The following is a 25,053-nucleotide window of genomic DNA, read 5'->3' on the forward strand; positions in this document are numbered from 1 at the left end:
TCATATGTGTATTTTTAGCACTCTGGCTATACAGTTACACCATTGATCCATTTGAAAAGTTGAACTAAAAAATCAGCTTTCACCATGTAAATTAATTTGTTTGACTTCAGTAGGCATTTTCTGTATCCCACTTCATTTATAGGCATGTCCTACCAGTTAACTTAAGATCCTTAGATAGCTTGACACTTGAGGTAAGAAGAAAATAATCATGTCAAAACATGATTATTTGGTGTCATTATTTGTTCATATGTACATGATTTTATATGTGATCTTTGTATTTAATATGAATATTGATTCTAATTCAGTCTAATTTATTAACTGTATAAAATAGACCTGAAAATATTCAGGTTAATTTTACATTTTAGACCCTTTCACTGCCTCTTTCAGAGTTTGTTGTGATTTGTAGGTGTGCTTTTTTTTTCCTCTGAAATAATTTACTTTTCTAAAACCAAGGCATTTCACTTCCAGTAGCAGCTGCACAAATGCACAATCAGCAAGTGGTTTTTACAGTAACTAAATGTCTGTTCCCTTGTTATGTCTTGCTCTGATTTCTTTCCTTGAACTGTGTTAGATACAGGCAATCCTCACTTTGCATGATTCTAATATGCATGAATTTCATTGACCACAGTTTACTTAATATTGCCAGTCTCCCAATAACATGATTCACATTTCAGTAACTGTGGTATATTCCTGTAAGTTAATATTAATTAAATGAGTCAAAACCTGCCCAGAACACTGTTAAGTAAGCACATGAAAGTGTTAACTGTTATCACTGATGTTAGGACTAACCTGAGTTCTGAGCTCTAGAAGAAAAGGAGAGATTTTCTTCTCTCTGTCCTGAGTGTAGGATGAAGTTTGTCCTTGGCATCTTTCCACCTCTCTTAATGTACTCCTTTATCCCTTCTAATACCTATTACTTTGGATACCCAGTTCCATTGTACTACCTATATCTCTTAATCAATCCATGATCAGCAAAATCTCCTATATCATAGTCTCTTCTCTGAATGTTCCCTTCATTTTTGTGCTCTGGTCTCCTGGTTTGAAATACTACCTCTGTAGTCCTGTGTTTGTCTCTTCCAGACTCTAGACTCATGCAAGCAGTTGCTTACTCAACAGCTGCAATGAAATTTCTAGTAAATACTTCAGATTTTATATCACCAAACCGTGCAGCTGTTCCCTCTCATCATTGATATCTTTTCATCCTCTTAGATGTTTAAGCCAAATCTTACTGTTATCCTGACTCTTATCTTCCTCATACCCTCTATACCAAATGTGCCAGAAAATCTTACAGGATTTACCTCCAAATATGTCCAGAATCAACTTGTCTCATCACCTCTACCACTACCACCACCACCATGGTGTGGGGCTCAGATCTTCTGCCTGCATCTCTGCAATCTCTTAACCGGTCTCCCTGCTTCAACTCTTGCCCTGCTATAAGAATATTCTCAACTCAGAAGCCCGAGTGAGCCTTCTGCTCAGAACTATCCAGTGGCTCTTCATGTCACCCAAGATCAAAGTCAGAATCCTTACAATGGCTAGTCAAGCCCTCTATGACCTGGCCCTTGAAAACTGTGATTTCATCTCTTAGTTACCTTTCTTTACTTTCTGGCCTCCAGCCACACTGTTCTCCTAGCTGAGCCTCTAACACACTGGACACATTCTTGCTTCAGGGTCTACTGACTTAATAACTATTTATTTAGAGCCTGCTTTCTGCAGAGATACTGTATTAGGTTCAATAAGGGGTACAAGGAATAATAACAGCTAAAATAGCTAACACTTATATAGCACTTCCTGTATTGCTGGCACTCTTCTAAAGGCTTTAGTTCATTTGATCCCCAACCCTGTGAAATAGCTTCTACTATTATCCCCAAATTTTGGACAGTGTGACTAAGGAATAGATAGGTTATCTTACCCAAGGTTTTGTGATAAGTAGTGGAGCCACTTACTCAAAATAGACAGCCTGCCTCCAGAAACTGTATACTTAATTAACCTTGAGACTCTTGAGTATTTATCTATTCTAGGACCTTTAACGAAAACCTGATGTCAAGTCATGTGATTTCCACCCCAAAATGTAGTTTTTGCACTGGCTAGATTGCTTAATTAAAAAGCGTTCTGATACTTAGTGGCTCTCTAATATCCCTCACTAGCTAAATGACTCAGTTCTTAACATAAATCTCACTAAGGTGCATTCATATTTGTACCTCAATATTGTCACGAATCACTGTATGTCTTTCAGTTATATACAAATAATCAAAATTGTGATGTTGAATCGGCTTATGCCAAGGGTCTCCCACATCATAAAGCTGAATATAATAAAGATAACTTCAGTGCTTTGAGATTTACTTCTTTTAAGACATTACTGTGATAGGTTTTGTTATATGGTTAAACAAACAAACTTGTCGAGGGGTGGGATATCTTTTTATGTTAGGACCTATGCTCATATTCACATAAAAAGTTGGAAAATAGGATTGCCCTTATATACAGTTATCTTGATTTAAAACTTTGTTATAAACTCTTTTAAATAAGGCTGCTTAGACACTAAACTGCTTTGAGATTTTAAATTCCTTGTGTGTTTAATTTCCATAGTATATTATCTAAACTTTGAGATTACCATCACAGATTTTGTAAAAATTTTTTTTGAGAAATCAATATGTACAAAAATCATCTCTTTTGCAGGAAAACATACTAAGAAAATCACATGTGGATGCTGGAATGCAGAAAACATGCTTGCTTTAGGTGGTGAAGATAAAATGATTACAGTTAGTAATCAGGAAGGTGACACAATAAGACAGGTAATACAGTAACTTCTCTTTGACTTGCTGTGTTCAGATTTTCCTCCAAAATAAAGTTTGTCTATCAGACTGACCTATAAAATTTTAAAATCTCTATGAGAGATGTTTACAATAACTTCATATTCTAAACATCAAGTTTTTTCTTTTTATGTACTAGGACATTTTTCTTTTCATACAAATACTTTATCCAAATTTCCTCCTTTGTACACTTCCCCTTGGCTAGTGTTAGCTTGGATTATTCAGCTCTGTGGTTATAATCAACCATTATATTTGTGAATATCTCTTATTTTATTTGTGTATTTACAGTGTAAATCATAACCACTGGACTCAGTCAGATCTGCCTGATTCTAAAGCCCACTCCTTTAGCTGATATATTAAATTGGTTCTAAACTAATCCTAATTAAATTTTAGGATTAAATTTTACTGCTGTTCAAATTTCCCACGATTAAGGGAATTCGTATTACCCATAGCTGTATAATCTTACCAGTGGCAAAATTTCAATTCGGATGACTTGGCTTATGGTTTAGTATTTCTAGAGCAATAGTGACTGACACATTCTTTGAATACTTCTAGTTTTACATTAATAGGTTCTACATTAGCTATTTATTGCTGCATAACAAATTACCCCTGAAACTTAGCAGTTTAAAAGAACAGATGTTGCTTTGCCATTTTTGTGGGTGAGTAGTCCAGACACAGCTAAGCTGAGTACTTCTGCCTCAAGGTCTCTCACGAGGCTGCAGTCATTTAGCATTCTGGACTGCGGTCTCATCTGAAGTCTTGACTAGGGACAAATCTATTTCCAAGCTCATGTGGTTGTTGAAAGGCAGGCTGTTAGGCTCAGGGCTTAGCTCCTCTCACTACTGACTGGAAGCCTGCCTCATTTTCTAGCCACATGTATCTCTCCTTAGCATATCTCACAACAAAGCCGCTGGCAAGAGAATGAGAATAGTCATTCAAGACTTAAGCCACAACCTCTTAATAAATAACCTCATCTCAGAATTATTTTTGCCATATTCTGTTCTCTAGAAGTGAGTCACTAGGTTCAGCACATACTCAGGGTCTGGGTGGCAATCGCACTAAGGCATGAAAACCAGGAGGTGAGGACCATTGTGGACCATCTTAGAGGCTGCCCGCCATGGGCCCCCTTCTCTCAGGAAGAGAAAGCTAATCATGATAAAACACATGTAGCCTTATATGATTGTCAAATGTGTGATATAGCTTACAAACCCTGTAGCATTTGTGAGATAGAGGAGGTAAATGAATGTTGGATTGTGAATTTGTAAGAGAGAAAATCTAAATCAGTCAAGGTATAGGCTAAACTATTGTAACAGAGACCCAAAATGACAAGGACTCTAAGAATATAGTAGTTCAGGTGGCTTTTTCCTCTTTCATTTTATCATATAACAGAGGTAAGCAGGTCATCTGTGTATCTCTGCTTCTCCAGGTTGTGTAAAGTCCCCCTTCCCTCCTTCCCCACCCTTCCTTCCACCTTAATATTTTGCCATTTATTAGGGTGTTTTGCCCTCATTAGCACCACATCTGCATTTCAGCCCCAGGGAAAGGAAAAAGAGAAGTAGAGTGCAAGAAACTGTAAGCTACCTGATCTGGAAGATGCAGTCACTACTGCCATTCATATCACATGAACCTAGTCGTATGGTCAAACCTAAGTGCTGCCATGGAAGCTGCAAATTTAGCCTGCCTAGGTGACCATGTACCCTGCTAAAACTTGTTATAGAGGATATTGGAAGACTTTTATCAGTTGCTGTTATTCACTCCAAGCAGAACAGAACAAAGACAAGAGGAAAGACTTACTATGGCTTGCTCAAGACTGGAATGACTGAAAATTTGGGCTTTGAGAATTTGCAGAAGTCTGAAGAAGAAAGTTGGTTCTTATATCTGGAAAGCTTTGAAACTGAGGTAGAAGTAACTCAGTCATATTGAGCAGATCACAGCATGATTCCAGTGATTCTTAAGGAAGGCATTGCTGTAAAAATAGTTTCTAGAAACCTTGTAATTTTCATCAATCTGTATTGGTGTCCTTTAGAATTCTAATACTACAGGTCCCTGCTCTTGTGTCCATACCAGACATCGTCAGTAGACACTGGCATTTTTTTCTTCACTGAATCAAGACATGACCTTAGAATACTTTCCCACATATAACATCCCAGGAAGCCTCTACCACTGAGCTATTATTTACATACAAGATAACTATTTCCCATTTTTAATCCCAAGAATTATGCTTCCAGAATATGACATACTAAAGTTGTAATTTAGTAAACAAAGCATACATTATAAGTATTGTTTCATCTGGTATTTTCTCCAAATTGCTTATACTTGGCTATTCTGCAAAGCACTCCATCGTTACTCCTGTGGGTTTATTTTTTATTTATCCTGCTTGTCTTGCTTCCTAAATCTGAAGATTGCTGTCATTCATCAGTTCTGAAAAATTCTTAGTCATTGTCTGTTTGAAATTTGCCTCTTGCCCTTGCTCTTCTCTTTCTGCAGCAACTGTTAGACCATATATGTTTAACCAACATAAGTAGACCAATATGTTTGACCATCTTATGTCTCTTAATCTCTCTTTCCTAGTTTCTTTTTGTCACTCTGTGCAATCTCCAGGATAATTTCCACAAATCAGTTCACTTATTCTTCAAATATGTCTAATCTTCTATCCCATCAGTCCTTCCCATTTTAATGACCCTAATTTTTATTGGTGGAAAGTACTTTGTAGTTCTTTTTTAAAACCTGCTTGTACTTTTCAAGAAAGTGTTGTCTTTTCTTCTATTTATGAGTCTTTTTATGTTTGTAATCATTTTAAAAGTATTTTATGATGTTTTTCTGATAATTCTGTTCTTTTTAGATCTGCTGACCCTTGCTCTTGGTACATTGCTTGTGAGTTTTCTCATTTTGAATTGAGAGCTCACCTACTGTAGGAAGTTGTTTGCAGCCTTGGAAGAGGCTTTAGATTTGTTTTTGCTGAACACTGCAGGGAGTTTCTAGACCACTCAGAGTATAACTTTGGACCTTAGACCACAATGAACATAGGAGGGAAACTGATTTGAAAAGAATTTTTTTCTAACCAAAGCCCAGCTCGATTTCAAATGGGTTCATTATCATCTCTCTTTATCAGCCAGATATCTGCAGCATCAGTTCCTGCACTCACTTTGCTTTTCAATTTGATCTCTGCTTATGGGCCACAGAAATTTTCCTTACCTTCTTTCAGGCTTATCTTAGCCATTTAATAAGATACATGTTCAGTTTCGTCCTTAATTTTTATAGCAGTGGGATTTTCAGGTTATTCAGTCCAATGTATTCAGAAATGAAAGCAAGCTCCCTGTTTTGTTAATGGAATTTGGGTGTGGGGTTTATTCATGGTGATACTATGTTCATCTCCACAGATACCAGTGAGATCGGAGCCTAGTGACATGCAGTTTTCCATGATGAAGACTGATGACCGAACCTCCACTGCTGAAAGCACAGTAAGAGTTCTAAATCCAGGCCCAAATTATTTTGGTAATTTTGTAGGATATACTGTCTCCTTTTCTAGGATGGTTCAGAATCTCTGTTAAAAAAAATTATGGTACATCACTTATGAAATCAACATAGACCCCCGTTTCTCAGGCCTAAATATTGTTTTTGCTGCCACCTAACATCAAAACAATTGAAGATAGAGTTCTGTAGCACCGTGGCTGCTCTCCTTATGGTAGCAAAAACAGTGGGGGCGCCTTGAAAAGCAAGAGTATTGATTTCTATATCTTTAAAATTTTTTCATTCTTATCAGATATGGGGACTAGAATGCCAGAAATTACTAGTTTTATTTTTTAACACCTTAGGTTTATTTTCCCTGCCACATTTTAACATTCTGAAGTCCAGATGGTTTTCACAATCAACCAGAATATATTTAATGAAGTAATGGTTTTCTTTATTTCTTAAAAAGATATTATATTGATAATGACTCATAACCGATAGCATCTTCAAAGCAAGGAAATATACCAAAGTGTTTCTGTTTATATATATATATATATATATATATATCCATTACCCTTAGTGAGCCCAAATCGGTAATGTACTCCTCTGTCTCAACACAGTTACATTCTCAGCTGGGAATTACAGTTTAGTATTGGCCTGTGTGAGTAACAGGGATACTAGTCTAGCCACATTGACCAGTGCCCTGCAGGTGATGGAAAAAGTGATGATATAAAAAGCTGAGCTAGATTATCCACACGGGTATGGACAGGTAATCCCACGTGGCTCAGAATCAAAATCAGATGGCCTCAGTGTAGAAGAGTTGCTATACTCTGAATGTGAGTTTAATTCCAATGGAACTGTGTCAGACTTACCTTCTTGTACTGCACGGTACTCTTATTAGAGGTACAGAGAATTTTAAAAAGTTATTCCATTGAGCTATTTTAGTATACTTCCAAGGGTATATTGGGTATGTGTAAACCCAAGGATCCTTCCCAGACTACATTTAGGAAAATGATACAAATGTTTTGAGTTAGTCACATTGTTTCCTTACTAATTTATAACATTTAACACTAAATTTGGCTCAGTTGTTTTTCTAAATTAGGTTTATGCTGTTTGAATTTGCTTATTAGTCTTTTTATGAAGTACTGAACATTCCTCTCATAATTCCTATTTTTGGCAGATAAGTGTAGTGGTTGGCAAGAAAACTTTGTTTCTTTTTAATCTGAATGAACCAGATAACCCAATTGATCTGGAGTTTCAGCAACACTATGGCAACATTGTCTGCTACAGTTGGTATGTACAGAAGCACAATACATGAAGAGTGTTTTTCCTTACGAAGTATAATGTGTTTCGTTTTTGTCTGTAGCATTTTCACTCCTCTCTGTGACATTTTCTGGGTTGCAGTCTGTGACTTAACATGTGAAACTACCTAGCATGTTATCTGGCAAATAGGCCCTTGATAAATGATATTCTCTATTTCCTCAATGTTCAGGTATTTGTTTATTACTGTATTACAAATGACAGTTAATCTTCCTTTTACTATATTACTGCCTTTGTTGCTGTAGGTACGGTGATGGCTACATCATGATTGGTTTTTCACGTGGAACTTTTGTTGTCATTTCCACTCATATTCGAGAGATCGGTCAAGAGATATTTCAGGCTCGTGACCATAAAGACAGTCTAACCAGTATTGCAGTATCACAGACCCTTAACAAAGCTGCTACGTGTGGTGATAACTGGTAAGTTATATTCACATATTCCTAGGAAAACTTATTTAAGGAATGGTCAAGAGATTTAACAGGATGTTGTTAACTAATGTTAATGTATCCACCATACTTGCACTATTAGAACATGTTTGCAGTTGAAAATTTCTAAGATATCTTTATCTTTGCCTTGAACACTCAGGGTAAAACCTAAAATACTAAATGTGTACCGAATGCAAAACCTAAAATGGAGTATACTTGAAAATCAGTCATAAAAATAAAATGGGCACTTCTGGGTAACAGGCAGTAAGTACCCTTGACCCTGTCTCTGTCACCAAATACAGCCATAAAACCTGAAGAGAACCCATGAAACAGCTATGTAAGGATTCTGAAAAGTAAATAGTAGCAGGCAGACTGGAGAAGAAAGCCAGCATTTGAAGTACCGCTGAGCCAGTGGTGAGTCTCCTGTGTGTCTTGTGGTCTCTCTCAGCCAGGACTCAAGGCAGCCTGAGACCTGGACGTAAGCACTGGAGCAGAGACAGAGAGAGCTCTGAAAGAAGCCCTTTAGTTCTGGCTCAACTTGCAGTAAAGAGAACACACCCATTCTGAACAGAGGAAAAGATTAAAAAACAAAAACAAAAAAAACAGCCTCAGGGACCTTGAAACTACCAAAATATCTAACATTTGTGTCATAAAAATCTCAAATATAAAGGTTGGAAGCATCTCCCATTTGACAAAAGACAACCTATATTTTATACTAGCTCAGCAACCCCCAAGAAGAGTAAATCCAAAGAAATGTAGGCCCAGACTCATCATGGTTAAACTGCTAAAAACTAAAGGCAAAGAAAAGATTTGAAAGTAGCCAGAGAACATTTTGAATGACAGCAGATTTCTCACCATAAACCGTAGTGACCAGGAGGAAACTCATAACATTCTTAAACTGCTGAAAGAAAAGAATTGTCAACCAAACTTCCATCTATATCCAGTAAAAATAGCAATCAGTAATGAAGGTGAAATAAACATTCTCAGACGAAGGAAAATGAAGAGAATTTACTGCCAGTGGGCCTCCTCTAAAAGAACTACTGAAGGAAGTTCTTCAGATAGGAGATAATAGATGACAGAATGAAACTTGGAATGTCAAAAATAAAAGGAAGGCAACAGAAACGGGAAATAACTGAGTAGATAAAGTGAAGGTGTTGGTCACAAAGGCTACTGGTGAAATCACATCAGGAACTTACATTTGCTTATAACTGTGGGCTGCTATGAAGGGCATGAATGTGCATGAAGGGACGAGTGTTCATTTAAGATCACTGCAGGCCACTTGGCCAAACAAAACAGATGCCAAGACAGCTATATCATGGTGTAACTTAAACTTTCAGCAGACTTGGATAACACTATAAACCAGCTAGACCTAGCAGACATCTACAGAACACTCCACCCAACGACAGCAGAGTACACATTTTTCCCAGACACCCGTGGCGCATTCACCAATGTAGACCATATCCTGGAGCATGAAACAAACCTCAACAAATTGAAATCATACAAAATGTGTTAAGCCATCATGTAATCACACTTGAAATTGGTAACAAGATAACAGGAAATTCTCTGTATACTTAGAAATTAGACAGCCTACTTCCAAATAATTCATGGGTCCAAGAGTAAATCTAAAAGTAAACTAGAAAATACGTAGAACTGAGTGAAAATGGGAATGTACATTTGTTGTTGTTCAGTCACTCAGTAGTGTCCGACTCTTTGTGACCCCACGCATGCCAGGCTTCCCTGTTCTTCACCATCTCCCAGAGCTTGCTCCAACTCATATCCATTGAGTTGGTGATGCCATCCAACCATCTCATTCTCTGTTGTCCCCTTCTCTTCCTGTTTTCAATCTTCAATAGATGTACATAGCAATATCTATTTTCAGGCGGCTAAAGCAGTGCTGAGAAGAAAATTTATAGTACTAAATTGATATAGAGGAAAGAGAAAAGACATCTAATCAATTATCTAAGTTCCTATCTCAAAAAAACTAGAAAGAGCAAAACAAGCCCAGAGCAGAAGGAAGAAAGTAACAAAGAGCAGAAATTGAAAATAGGGAAAAAATTTAAAAGCTAGGGGTTTGGGGGGGAAATTGATAAATCTCTAGCAAGGATGACAAAAATAGAATACAGTTCACCAATATCATGAGTGAAATAGAAGTATCAGTACAGATCTGAAAACCACTGACAAAGCAATCCTACAAACCACTTTATACTCAGCAATTTGATGACTTGGAACATAGGAAGCAACTCAGTCGAGGGTACATTTTATGTGCCTACTGGCCATCTGTATGTTGTCTTTGGAAAAATGTCTATTACAGTCTTCTGCTCATTTTTCAATTGGTTTGTTTGGTTTTTTTTGTTGAGTTGTATGAGCTGTTTATATATTTTGGAGATTAAGCCCTTGTCTGTCGCATCATTTGCAAATACTTCCTCCCATTCTGTAGGTTCTTTTCATTTTTGTTGTTTTTTTTTAATGGTCTCCTTTGCTGTGCCAAATCTTGTTAAGTTTGATTAGATCCCATTTGTTTATTTTCACTTTTATTTCTATTGCCTTGCTAGACTGACCTAAGAAAACATGGATGTGATTTATGTCAGAGAATGTTCTGCCGATGTTCCCTTCTAAGAGTTTTATACTCTCTTGTCTTAGATTTGTCTTTAAGCCGTTTGAGTTTATTTTTGTGGGTGGTGTGCACAGGAGGGTTCGCACCCCCCTTTGAGGATGTGCTCTAACATCTGATCTACATGCAGCTGTCCACCTTCCCCAGTGCCACTAGCTGAAGAGACTGTCTTTTTCCCATTGTGTATTCTTGCCTCCTTTGTTGAGGAGTAATTGACTGTAGGTGTACAGATTTACTTCTGGGCTCTTTGTTCTCTCTGTTATTTCTTACAGTCACATGTGGACCTACAATTATATCAAAAGTTTAATTAAATGAAAATGGAAAATATATGAAGAAGAAGCACTGGGAGGGTGGAGAAGGGACAAAGGAAGGAGAGAGGAAGGGAGACAGGAAGAAAGAAATACCACTCTTAGGTCCCAACATCATGCCGCACAGGTTTCACTTGCATAAGCCTACTTACCCTTCCCAAAAACCCTTTGAAGTAACATTATGCCTCCACTTTTCAGAGCTTTCCACCTAGGCCTTTCCAAATCTTTCTGTTATACCTCGTTTATTTTTGTAGGAACGAACTCTTGGAGCAGTGGATGAGGGGAGTGGAGGGGAGGACACATTGCAAAGAGAAACCTGCTTCATTTTACAATAATCAGTACTGCTCAGGGGCAAGTTTGCCTACTCAAACTTTTCCTCAGGATCTTCAGCCTCCTTGTTCCTGACTGTAGATCAAAGAACTAAGCTGGGCACCACTCCCACCCCCTATCAACAAACAAAAATTTTAAAGAAAATATAATTAAATATAGAAAGTTTAATATTTTCTTACCTTAACCCTATAGATCCTCCTGTACCTCCCTTTTTGGAGAACACTGACCTGTTCCATAGCTTATAATTGCTTGAATTTAACTTAGTGCTCATATTTAAAATATATATATATATTTTTTTTTTTTTTTTTTTCAGCATTAAAATCCATGACTTGGCAGAATTAAAAGACATGTATGCTATAGTCAACCTGGATGATGAACATAAAGGTATTGATTTTTCTGAAGCAAATTGGCATTTGATCATTTTAGTAAAAGAGTAATGTGTTTGTTAATGTATGGTTTGCATTCATTGTAGGAGGAAGCAAATTAACACCTTTCACTAGAATTCCCTAAAGTAGCCTCTTTATTAGTGATTATGTTGAGTCATACTCCTTGACTGGGCTTCCCAATTGGCTCAGTGGTAAAGAATCCACCTGCCGTTGCAGGAGGCACAGATTCAATCCCTGGGTCACGAAGATCCCCTGGAGAAGGAAATGACAACCCACTCCATTACTCTTGCCTGTGAAATCTCATGGACAGAGGAGCCTGGCCGGCTATAGTGCATGGGGTCACAAAAGAATTGGAAGTGACTTAGTGACTAAAAACAAAAAACTTCTTGACTAGGAGGATGTGAATATACTTTGATTCAAAGATTTCTGTTGTATTTTATCCCAAATCCAGTTGCAAAATCTAAATTCTTACGTATTTCCCTTTGAGCCAGTTTTGAATGCATCAGGGCTCATGCTCATAAGCCAATCCATGATGAATGTCCTAGTCTAAATAAAAGCTACTTCCACTGTTTTTTTAAAACTTTGAAGATTTTTATGCCTCTGGTAGCTTAAGATATTTAGTGTGCTTGGTTTCCTGTAACAGCATATCTGTTTTTAAATAATCCTTTATATGCTCCGTCATTTCAGGGCTGAGTACCTTGTCCTGGACAGATGATGGCCAGCTGCTGGCACTGTCCACCCAGAGGGGCTCGCTGCACGTGTTCCTAACCAAGCTCCCCATCCTTGGAGATGCCTGCAGCACCAGGATTGCATACCTCACCTCCCTCCTTGAAGTCACCGTAGCCAACCCTGTTGAAGGAGTACAAAAACAGTATTATCTTTATTTGTTAATAAAATTAAAACAGTGTTAACAGTTGATTCACTACTGCTACTTTTCTCTATTATAGGAACTGCCAATCACAGTTTCTGTCGACGTGGAGCCCAACTTTGTAGCGGTGGGACTTTATCACCTGGCTGTGGGAATGAATAATCGAGCTTGGTTTTATGTCCTTGGCGAGAATGGCAAGTCTAAATCCAGTTGTTTTCGTATCTAACATATAATTTGTTTTTTTTGTCTGTTTGTTTGTTTGGGAAGCACTAATAGTTTCTTTTAAGACCAAATCTTTCTTTTTCTTCAGACATCTCTTTCTTAGCTTAAATGGTTTTTTGCTAATCTTCTAAAAATTTTTGTTTTGTTCTTTTGTTCTTTATCTTTGTTGTGAAGACACTGGTATCCTGAGCAGATTGTGTTCTTTAGAATTGGGCCCTGGGTTCAAATTCCCTTCTGCCCCTTTTAGCTGGGTGACTGTAGACAAATTCTTTACCCCTCTGAGCCTTGGTTTCCTCATCTGGAAAATGAAGATTCTTCTACTTGAAAAGGGTTATGAGAAAAATTATATGGAATAAAATGTGTAATCTATTTTGTGCCTGGTCTTTCTTAGGCCCCTGTTGGTCTGGTAAGTACTGAGTAAATGTTAATTCCCTACCTGCCACCGCCCCACCCACCCCCACCCCTCCCCACCCCACTGTATGCTTTGAATGACCACTGAATCTGAAGGGAACCTCACTTTTTCTTCTCCTCCTCCTCCACCTCTTTCCCGCAGGAGGTCAGATGTCCCTCAGGAATAGAGCCAGCCTGAGAATTATCCTCAGATGTTCCATTAAGCTTCTTGTCACTAAGGTTTAATTTTTGGTCGTTTTGCAAGTGACTTTATTTTTTTATTTTTTTGACTCTATTTTTTATTACTTTGTTTCTTGTGAACCACTATGAAATTCCTAAAGGCAAATTTATATGGCAACTAAGATTTTCTTTAGAATGGCTAAAATAAAACTTTCAGGTTCAGAATATTCTTTCAAAGGCACACATTTAAAACTTATTTGCAGATCATTAGATTAGATCATTTTGTTTATATTTTATTGAGTTTGTTCTTGTTTTGATTACCACAGCTGTTAAAAAATTGAAAGATGTGGAGTATCTGGGGACAGTAGCCAGTGTTTGCCTTTATTCTGACTATGCGTCTGCACTTTTTGAAGGCAAAGTCCAGTTACATTTGGTAAGTATTTTTGGTGTCCCATGGCCTGCTTAGGTCAGTGATGACAATGAATAGCCTAATGTTTTGTAATCAAGAACTTTGGTCAAGAAGCGACCATGTACAGACTAGCTAGAAAGCCGTATGTGACAAGAATTGACAAAACTCTTTACCCTTCTGCATGAGATTAACCCTCAATTAACCCTTTAACTCTGTTCCCAAGAAACCCAACAAAGTTTCAGCTGTGCTGCTCATAACATTGCTTATGTAAAAATGGCCATGTAAAGTGTGTCTAGAAGGAACTATAAGTAAGTTGTAAAAACTGATGGGAATGCCATAGGTCTGGCTTCCTGGAATGGATTGACCCATGTGTTTGGTCCTGTCACTGGTGGGGATCCTGAAACTATGCCCCATGAGTTGTTCAAGAGATGTTGGCCCTTGAAATATGGGGCTTCTCAACCAGGACACTTCGCACATGTATTTCTTGGCTCTTTACTTCTGGGAAGCCAAAGAGATTAGCTACAGAACAACTGCAGAGGCTACTGCAAACACTTTTACCATTAAAGAAAGTGAAAGTGTCAGTCGCTCAGTCCTGTCCGACTCTTTGCAGCCCCTTGAACTGTAGCCCATCAGGCTCCTCTGTCCGTGGAATTCTCCAGACAAGAATTACTAGAGTGGGTAGCCATTCCCTTCTCCAGGGGATCTTCCCAACCCAGGGGTCAAACCCAGTCTGCTGCATTGCAGGCAGATTCTTAACCATCTGAGCCATCAGGGAGACTCATTAAAAGGGATATTTAATGTGCCTTGCTGGCAAGCTGGGTTCCTGCCTGATACCTTTCTGAGTAAAGTGGTTTATCTGGTGAGCCTGAATATTTAGTTGAATTTAAGAAAAAGACTCTCCCTTACCCACTAGATGTTGCAAACCAGATTTATTCAGTTAAGTCCATGAGCCACTATTATTCTTTGTTTTAGATAGAAAGTGAAATGTTGGACGCTCAAGAAGAACGTGAGACGCGACTTTTCCCAGCAGTGGATGATAAGTGCCGTATTTTATGTCATGCCTTAACTGGTGATTTCCTCATCTATGGCACAGATGTATGTGTTGTCGTCTGTAATATAGAACGTGGGAAAATTTCTTATTTTTACCTTGTAATTTATTATATGTGTGTGTATATATATATGTTATATAGATACTATATGTGCATACATGCTCAGTTACTTGTTTGTGTCCGACTCTTTGCAACCCCATGGACTATGGTCTTGCTCTGTGGGATTATCCAGGCAAGAATACTGGAGTAGGTTGCCATTTCCCCCTCCAGGGGATCTTCCTAACCCAGGAATCAAACCCATGCCTCCTGCATTGGCAGGCAGGATCTTTACCACTGAGCCACCTGGGAAGCATTATATATGCAAAAAGTTATTATATATGTATGTAGAGCACATTGGCGGAGAAGGCAATGGCACCCCACTCCAGTACTCTTGCCTGGAAAATCCCATGGACGGAGGAGCCTGGTAGGCTGCAGTCCATGGGGTCGCTAAGAGTCAGACACAACTGAGCGACTTCACTTTCACTTTTCACTTTCATGCATTGGAGAAGGAAATGGCAACCCACTCCAGTGTTCTTACCTGGAGAATCCCAGGGATGGGGGAACCTGGTGGGCTGCCGTCTATGGGGTCGCACAGAGTCGGACAGGACTAAAGTGACTTAGCAGAGCACATTGGTGTGATTTGCTATCATCAAGTGCTTTTGTAACTATAAGCAACTTTGATGGCACAATGAAAAGGACAGACTTTGGAGTCTGGACAATCCGGGCTCAAATACTAGGCCTCTTACTTGCTGCTTGACACTTCCCAGTCTCATTTTCCTTATCTTGATGCTTTCAGGATTTAATTTGATGACACATGTAAGACACCTCATTCGACTTTAGCTGTCTAGTGCCTACATTTAGCGGGCATTTAATTAAAATTAATTGAATATTGAGAATCCCACTTCAACCTTTTGGTCGTTTGAACCACCAACACTCTGTACTCTTAAATGTTAGATTAGCCACATATACATAAAGCATAGTTTAGTAATAGCATTTATGTTGGTAAAAACTTAAAAGATTTTTCAAAGCATATCATACCTGTTACCTCGCTTAGCCTCTAGAAGAATTCACTAAGTTGGTTTAAAAAAAAAAGGCAGTATTTTCCACATTTGTTGCTATTGTTCAGTTGCTCAGCCGTGTCCGACTCCCCCATGGACTGCAGCACACCAGGCTTCCCTGTCCTTCATTAGAAAAGCAATTAATCACTGTTTCAAAGGTTCTGTTTTCTCACAATGTTTTTTTAAAAGAGCATATTTTAAAACATGCTTATTGCCAGAAGAGAGACTTTTTAAATTTAAATTTGACCCAAAATCAGTTTTTGAGCTTATATACACAAGTAAGGTAGGTCTCATGTATCAGATAAAGTGGTAGTGATATGGTAACTAAGTAGTAAATAAATTAATAGTATATTTGTATAACACACAACAGTTTATAAAGCCCTGATCTCACTTATTTTATCTCATTAACTCTATAAAATAAGCAGGGAAGCTATATAGATATATATATGCTTATATATATATAGTTTATATAATATCATGATGTCCACATATAAGTGATATCATGTATTTGTCTTTCTCTGTCTGACTTACTTCACTCAGTGTGACAATCTCTGGGTCCATCCATGTTGCTACAAATGACATTATTTCACTCTTTTTTGTGGCTGAGTAATATTTTATTGTATATATGTACCACGCCTTCTTTATCTGTTCATCTGTTGGTGGATGTTAGGTTGTTTCCATGAACGGTTTTTTCTCTCAGTACTTTGAAGATGTACTGTCTTCTCCTCTGTCGTCTTGCCTACATTTACTCCAGTGAAATCTCTGTCATTCTTATCTTTGTCCCTCTGTGTGTCTCTGTCTTTTTCCTCTGACTGCTTTTAATATTTTCTCTTAATTGCTGATTTTGAGTAAGTTAATTGTGATGTGCTTTGATGTAGTTTTCTCCATATTTCTTGTGCTTGGGTTGTTGAGCTTCTTTGAACCCAAGGGTTTATAGCTTTAATAAAATTTGGAACATATTCAGCCATTATTTCTTCAAAGATGTTTTCCCCCCCTCTGTTTGCATTCCAATTTCAGAAACTCCAATTACACATATATTAAACCGCTTTAACTTATCCCACAGTCGATGCTATTTAAATTTTTTTACTTGTTTTTTTTCTCAGTTTCATTTTAGATAATTTCTACTGCTGTATTTCAAGGTTACTAGCCTCTTTGGAGAAGGCAATGGCACCCAACTCCAGTACTCTTGCCTGGAAAATCCCATGGACGGAGGAGCCTGGTGGGCTGCAGTCCATGGGGTCGCTAAGAGTCGGACGTGACTGAGCGACTTCACTTTCACTTTTTACTTTCATGCATGGGAGAAGGAAATGGCAACCCACTCCAGTGTTCTTGCCTGGAGAATCCCAGGGACAGGGAAGCCTGGTGGGCTGCTGTCTGTGGGTCGCACAGAGTCAGACATGACTGAAGCGACTTAGCAGCAGCAGCAGCAGCAGCCTTTTTTCCTGTCATACTGAATCTGCCAGTAGCTTCAGACACTATAGTTCATTTGCAGAAGATATATTAGAATCTGTTTTTATATCTTCCATTTATCTATTTAAACATATGCCATACCATTATATTAACTGTTTTAGTTACCTTATTTGCTAATTCTAATATCTGGGTCATTTCTGGGTCAGTTTTGATTAATTATTGTCCTCAACATGGGTTATGTTTTTTCCTACTTCTTTGCATACATTTGGGGGTGCTGGATGTTTTGTATTCCTAAAGATACTTGTGAGCTTTGTTTCCGGAATGCAGGTAATTTGCTTGGGAACAGTCTGATCCTTTTGAGTCTTGGCTTTTGTGATTTGTTAGGCAGATGTGGAACACTACTTTCATTTTGTTGTTTAATTGCTAAGTTGTGCCCAACCCTTTTGCAACCCCATGGACTATAGCCCCCAGGCTCCTCTGTCCATGGAATTTCTCAGGCAAAAATACTGGAGTGGACTGCTGTTTCCTTCTCCAGGGGATCTTCCCAACCCAGGGACTGAACCCCTATCTCCTGTGTCACATCCTGCATGGGCAGGCAGCTTCTTTACCACCGAGCCATCAGGGAAGCCTGAAACACTGCTTAGTCTACAACTAATTATTTCCCACTTTTGAGGCAAGATCTTCCTGAGTACTCCACCCAGTATCCTGTGAATTACGTTTTCTAATCTGCCTATTGAAAACAGTCACTGTTCCCAATTCTGTGTGAGTGCCAGTCACTGTTTCCTCTAATGCCTTTGGATGGTTCTTCTCCCTGGCTTTGACAATTTTCTCATAAGTGTGCAGTGATCAATACTCTGCTGAAGACTCAAGGTGGACCCTCTGAAGATCTTCAGTGCTCTGTCTCAGTGCATCTCTCTGCTCTCTGGTATTATATGCTGCAAGTCTAGCCACTCCCTTCTGCCCCACTGAATCCTCAGCTCTATCTCCTCAACTCAGAGTCGTGCTCCACCTGCATGTTCCCTCCCTTTGCCATGGCTTGAAAACTCTCCCAAGGCAAAAACTGGAGCAATCACAGGACTTATCTTGTTTCCCATCTCCAAGAGACCATTATCCTGTGTTGCCTTATTCCAGTATCTTGAAAATCATTTTTCATGTCTTTTGTCTGTTATTTTTGGTTCTTTTGGGTGGGCAAGTCAAGTCCAGTCACACCATCTTGGCCTGAATAGAAATGTAAGATGTAAACATGTGTTTTTATTTTAATTAAACTTTCTATTTTGGGGTCATCGTAGACTCATATGCAGGTATAAGAAACAATACAGAGAGATCCTATAAATCCTTTTCCTAGTTTCCCCCAATGGTAACATTATATTACGTATCACAACCAGGGTATTGACATTAACAGGCAAGATACAGAACAATTCTGTCAGTACTAGGACCCTTCATGTTGCATTTATCTCCACACCCACTTTCTTCTTGCTTTTGCCTTATCCTTAATCCTTGATAACAATCTGGCTTTTCTAGTCTATTCCAATGGTCTGTGTGTCTGTCCCTCCACCAGTACTACACAATGATTGCTGTAGCTATAAAAAAAAAAAAATTTACAGACCTGTTTTCCCATTTTTTTTCACAACTGTTTTACCTATTCTAGTTCCTTTGCAGGGCCATATAAATTTTAGAATAATCTTTTCTGTATCTACAAAAAAATCTTGTATATCAGTTCAGGAGAAATAACATCTTTATTCTGATACCAATCCATGAACACAGTATGCCTCTCCATTTATTTAGATATTCTTGCATTCTTTCATTAGTGATTTTTAGTTTTCAACACACAAGTCCTATGTATGCTTTGTTAAATTTACACCTAAGTATTTCATTTTTTTGAGTGATTGTAAATGGTATATTTTTAAATTTTGATGTCTATATGTTCATTGTTATTAGAGAACTATGACTGTATCTTGTGAAATTTTCTAATTTATTTACAGCAAAAATATTTAAAATAATATAACTTGAAAGTTACTCTTAACCAATAAGAGTATTTCTTACAAGTGGGAAATCTGAAAATCAATTAAGCTTTAATATGACTAAGGATATTAGAACTAATAATAGACTGTTGAGTTAGATGTACATACTCATTTAACTTACTTTCTTGGATCTGTACTTTGCTTATATAGTAAATATTTTTAGACTCTTCCTTGATCAAAAATATGACTTATTTTTTTCAAATTAGGAAATATGCTTAACATAAATGCTGAAAAATCAGTATTTTCTTGACAGCCTTTCATTTCTGTGACTGGATTTTTTTAGACTGGTGTCATTCAGTATTTCTACATTGAAGACTGGCAGTTTGTTAATGATTATCGACATCCCGTCAGTGTGAAAAAGATTTTTCCTGACCCAAATGGGACCAGATTAGTTTTCATTGATGAAAAAAGTGATGGATATGTCTACTGTCCAGTAAGTCTAGAAAAGTTTTCAAATAGTTATTTTTTTAAATGGCAACAGATGAAGAAAGTGTTTTTAAAATATATTTCATATATAAGATCACTTTCTCTAAAACAGTGCCGAGAATTATAGTACTTTGTTATTATGTTTGTGGTATATTTGTGATTTGTTTTCATGACTGTTTTCATCTAGAAAACTTTTTACATTATTTTGTAATTTTTAAGTGTTAAAAAATCTTAGACTTTTTAATGGAAAAAATAGTTCTTATTCTGCATCATTTTAACCTTATTTATGGCACAGTATTACAGTGTATCTTCAGGTAACATGAATTTTCTCTCTGGAAATGCAATAGCTTCAGAGAGCAAGGACTGTTCCCTGTCCTTTCTGCCCACCTCAGTTGATTTTCCTCTTTTCTTAAAGATCCTGAACACAGAGGAAATATTTTTTTTTAATTAGGTGATTTAAAAACAGATGGCTCCGTTTTTAGACTTTTTTTATTGTTGTTCAGTCATTCAGTTGTGTCTGATTCTTTGCGATCCCATGGACTGCAGCATACCGGGCTTCCCAGTCCTTGACTATCTCATGTCCAAGATAAAGGAAGTTTTTATCTTGGAGAAGTTTGCTCAAAGTCATGTCCTTTGAGTTGGTAATGCCATCCAACCATCTCATCCTCTGTCACTCTCTTCTGCTCCTGCCTCCACTCTTTCCCAGCATCAGGGTGTTTTCCAGTGAGTCAGTTCTTCACATCAGGTGGCCAAAGTATTGGAGCGTCAGCATCTGTCCTTCCAATGAATAGTCAGGGTTGATGAAGATTTTTAGATTTAGTTACTCCTATTTTTAAACATCCTTAATTTTTACAAGGCTAAATTTAGAAAAAAGGAAATAGTGTGGTTTTATCTCGCTTACTATACTTGGATTTTTTTTTTTTTTTTTTTTTTTTTTTTGATATTCAGTTAGTATATTTTTGTTCATAGTTGACACAGCCTACAGCTGCGCTTGGACTGAACCTTAGTAACTGTTCCCAGGTGTCTTAGCTTTACCACAGTGAAGACACATTCCCTGAAGATAGCTCTCACTCACGATATACTCTCCAAGATAGTAAAACTTCCTTCCTCCCTTTTTCTTTTTCTATTCTCTTTATTTCTTTTCTTTTCTTTCTTTGACAAATGTGTAACAGATTTCCACAGAAGTGCCTGGATTATTTATTCAAAATTCCTAATATTCTAGTTCTTTCCAACCCATTTCTCAGTTACAAAATAAATGAGGAAAAACAACCTGAATGTAAAGATGACCTTGAGTTCCCCCTACTTAATAAGGAAATTAAATCTTGTAGAGATTTCCTTTCAGGATATATATGTAAGCCTATCTGCCTGAGTTTATAGGGATATATGGGTTGATTTTTTTTAATAGCTTATATTACTGTAATTACAGTTTGTTGGAATACATTGTTGGAATGCATGTTTTCAAATAAAATGTACCAAGTGGAATTTATTTAGATCTCAAATCGTGTATGAATTATTTTGTTTCTTCTCTAGTTGGAGCATTTCTGTACCCAATATTATTGGAAATTCTCTAAGCACAAGTGTGTTCATAGTTAATATTTCTGTTATCATTTTGAGCAACTTCAACTTTTTTTCTTAACCTGAAGTTTTGTGTCCAGACTTGTAGTTTTTCTGGCAAATTCACCAAATTTTAGATAAAACCCTTGATTTTGCATGTAACTACAGTTTTTTGCAAGCTATGCTCATTATAGAAAGGGGAAAAGAAACTTTTCTTCATTTATCTTAGGATGTTGGCAAGTTGAATATGAGTTGGTAAGCTTTGCCAGCTAAGGCTGCAGACAAGCTCCATCCTACCAAGGCAAATGATAATGGTTTAAGTGCAGACTTGGGTAAAATCTGTAAATCCTCAATTTTTAGGTTAATGATGCTACCTATGAGATTCCAGACTTTTCACCAACCATTAAAGGTGTTCTTTGGGAAAACTGGCCAATGGATAAAGGTGTATTTATTGCCTATGATGACGATAAGGTGTACACGTATGTCTTTCACAAGGACACTATCCAAGGTACTTAATCACTTTTTTGTTTGTTTGTTGAGAATTACATTTCCATTGCACTAAAATTAAAACATTTTTTTTTAATGTGTCTGCTGAGTATTAGCTTTTAACATTAAGGTGTCTGTTTTATAATATAGGATCCAAGGTCATTCTGGCTGGTGGCACCAAAGTTCCTTTCTCTCATAAACCTTTGCTGTTATATAATGGAGAGTTGACCTGCCAGACCCAGAGTGGAAAAATAAACAACATCTACCTAAGCACTCACCGCTTCCTCGACACTTTAAAAGACGTGGGGCCTCATGAACTGAGGCAGGTGCTGACACAGACTTTAATGCTGAAAAGGTATGGCTTAAACACTTCTTGTGGAGCTTCTCATTTCCTTTTGTGATTTTAAAGGTCAAATCTTGTGAAAATAGATGGAAAGGAATTCCCTGGCCATCCAGTGATTAATAAGACTATACTCTTCCAATGCAGGGAGCACAGGTTCGATCACTGGTTGGGGAACTAAGATCGCGCATGCCACACAGCATGACCCGAAAAAAAAGATGGAGATAATAGTATTTACCTCATTTACTTCACGGGATTATCATGAGGCTCAGATATGATCGATTTGAGAATATATGTAAATTCTAAAGGAAGGGCTTTTGTACTATGGGAAAAGCCCATCAGAACAAAAAGTTTCTAATCTCCCAAATAGCACAGTTATTGTGAAATTCTAATAAATGTAATTATTTCAACACTCCCTTAATTTCATTATAACAAAGTTAGATTTTATCTTACTTGAGATTTTTTTTCCCCTGCTTTTTCCTCTCACCTCTTAGGACCACAGTGAATTCCTTTTTGTAAATGTTGCTCTTCCTCAGGGTCCCTTGGGCTCCTTTCTTCTCTTCTCACTCTAATTATTCTTCCAGAGTAAATCTTCTCAAGTGAGTGAAGTCGCTCAGTCATGTCCGACTCTTTGTGACCCCATGGGCTGTAGCCCACCAGGCTCCTCCTTCCATGGGATTCTCCAGGCAAGAGTACTGGAGTGGGGTGCCATTTCCTTCTCCAGGGGATCTTCCCAACCCAGGGATCGAACCTGGGTCTCCTGCATTGTAGGCGGACGCCTTACCGTCTGAGCTACCCCTGCTTTTTCCTCTCACCTCTTAGGGTGACTGTGAATTCCTTTGTGTAAATGTTGCTCTTCCTCAGGGTCCCTTGGGCTCCTTTCTTATCTTCTCACTCTAATTATTCTTCCAGAATGAATCTCCTCAAAGGTGGTTTCAATACCTTATATATGAGGTTAACTCCAGAATATGCATCCTTGACTTAAACCTGTATCACCAGTACCTCCCAGTCCTGTGTAGCTGGGAGTCCACGAGTTCCTCAAACCTGCGTCATCATCTTTCCCAGCCTCCTTTTCTTCCCCTGCCCAAATCACGTTGTGCACATGCCCTACAGCGCACACCCACACACATGTATACACACCCACACACATGCATACACACCCAAACACACCCAGGTCTTTTTCTCCTCCACTATTCTTCCACCTTAACTCAGGCCTTCCAATGGAGTAACGTGTAGCAGAGCGACTTCTGACGGCTCTCTCTCCAGGTAGCCTCAAGACAATCTATTCTCCGTACACTTTGGAAAATGTGAGTCTGATCCTCAGTGACTTCCCATTGCCTTTAGGAAGAAACCCTTATTTCTCAGGGACCTCAGCCTGACACACTCAGCTCTTGCTGATTTAATACCAGCCTCACCTGCCCCGACTCCTCCACTGCTCTCTGTCCACTGACTGCTTGAATTCAATAATTTTTCATGATTTCCTGCCTTGGCATGTGCTGCTTTCGCATCTTAGACTGCCCTTCCCTGTCTGTGTAGGTAGTAACGCCTCATTCTCCACCATTCAGCAGAGCCCTCTCCTCCAGGAAGCCTTCCCTGAAGCCCCTGACCACTGGCAGTATAGATTGAGGCCTTTCTCATGTGTTGCCTCAGAGCCAGGATCTGGTGTGCAGAGTGCTTTAGGGCACATTGTCTCTTACCACTAGGCTGGCTTTTTAAGGCCTCTAAGCCTCACTTTCCTCCTTTATAAAGGAGAAGTAATAATGATACATAGGGAATAGGGTTGTTAGGGTGATCCAGCGAGATAATGTATGCAAAGCACAAAGCACAAAGATGCACATATCATAGGCACTCTGGTACCTCTGTCATCCTGTGTCATAGTCCTCTGTTTGCTCACGCGTCTCTTCTGCCTTCCCCAAGTGTGACCACCTAAGGACAGTGACTGCATTTGATACTTACATCTTGGTTCCAAGCACAGACCCTGGCACATAACAGTGCTCAGTGAGTGTGTGTTGGGTGGAAACTAGATTGATGACTAGATGGGGAGGGTGACATATTCATTAATATAGGAGTCCCACAAAAAGTCTCATTGACATTTGTGGTTAAGTTTTAAACCAGAAGTCAGCAAGCGTTTTCTGTTATGGTCAAAATGGTACTTCAGGCTTTCAGGGCCATAGGGTCCATCAAAACCGCCCAGGTTGGTTGTCAGAGTGAGAGCAGCCCAGACAGCTCATAAAGGGTAGGCGGGCTAGTGGCTGTCTCCACTCACTTTATTTCCCAAAGCAGGAAGCTGCAGGCCATAGTGGGCTGACCTATTTTAAATTTCCCAGCTTATAGGAATAGAATACTAATGTTATTAGACTTACATGACAGCAGAAATAATTTTCATGTGTGTCAAGTAAACCAAAAAATAAATGAGTAGAATTAGTTACTGATGAGGGAGGGGTAGCGTAGACTCAGATTACTTCAATAAATTCAGGAATAAACATCTATACAAAAAAGGAAGAAAAGTTTATGTGGTTCTTTTATAACTTGGAAATGATTAAAGATTGAAAAATATTTTGCAAAATTTATCTAAGGCATAACATTAAATTACATACAGTCTAAAAGCTGCCTAGTGGGAAACAAATAGAGCTCCTTGATTATGCTCATATGTTCAAATGCCAGGTTTCCTGATGCCTGGGAACTGTGCAAGATTCTCAATGACCAGGCTGCTTGGAATGAACTGGCCAGAGCCTGTCTACACCACATGGAAGTGGAGTTTGCAATCCGTGTTTATCGCACTATTGGAAACGTTGGCATGGTGATGTCCTTGGAACAAATAAAGGTAAACAGCATCTTATGGGAATTATCAGATTCGCATTTAAATGATACTGAGTCAAGCATTTAAATTTCTGCAGTTAGTCTTACCTAGCTCAAAAACTGATAGATACTACCACTTCTTCCTAAGCACAGTCCTTAAAT

At 38.3% G+C, this 25,053-nt stretch overlaps 1 protein-coding gene across 11 annotated transcripts in view; it reads left to right on the forward strand.

Annotated features, from left to right (window-relative positions):
* Positions 1–25,053, forward strand: part of WDR19 (WD repeat domain 19) — a 78,026-nt gene that overhangs the window by 11,271 nt on the left and 41,702 nt on the right. For 10 of the 11 annotated variants that reach the window (XR_011567156.1, XR_011567157.1, XR_011567158.1 and 7 more), the window contains 13 exons: positions 2,677–2,792; positions 6,191–6,271; positions 7,441–7,553; positions 7,826–7,999; positions 11,568–11,638; positions 12,328–12,500; positions 12,588–12,702; positions 13,627–13,733; positions 14,682–14,804; positions 19,570–19,719; positions 21,627–21,774; positions 21,903–22,107; positions 24,757–24,916. Coding sequence is in view for 5 of the 11 variants with exons in the window: in XM_070791309.1 (XP_070647410.1) it covers positions 2,677–2,792; positions 6,191–6,271; positions 7,441–7,553; positions 7,826–7,999; positions 11,568–11,638; positions 12,328–12,500; positions 12,588–12,702; positions 13,627–13,733; positions 14,682–14,804; positions 19,570–19,719; positions 21,627–21,774; positions 21,903–22,107; positions 24,757–24,916 (1,736 nt within the window). In the remaining 6 variants the exon portion in view is untranslated. The remainder of the gene's footprint in view (positions 1–2,676; positions 2,793–6,190; positions 6,272–7,440; positions 7,554–7,825; positions 8,000–11,567; positions 11,639–12,327; positions 12,501–12,587; positions 12,703–13,626; positions 13,734–14,681; positions 14,805–19,569; positions 19,720–21,626; positions 21,775–21,902; positions 22,108–24,756; positions 24,917–25,053) is intronic. The other variant, XM_019962599.2, reaches the window with a different exon arrangement.

Source organism: Bos indicus, chromosome 6 (genome assembly GCF_029378745.1).
Source record: "Bos indicus isolate NIAB-ARS_2022 breed Sahiwal x Tharparkar chromosome 6, NIAB-ARS_B.indTharparkar_mat_pri_1.0, whole genome shotgun sequence".
Taxonomy (NCBI): Eukaryota; Metazoa; Chordata; class Mammalia; order Artiodactyla; family Bovidae; genus Bos; species Bos indicus.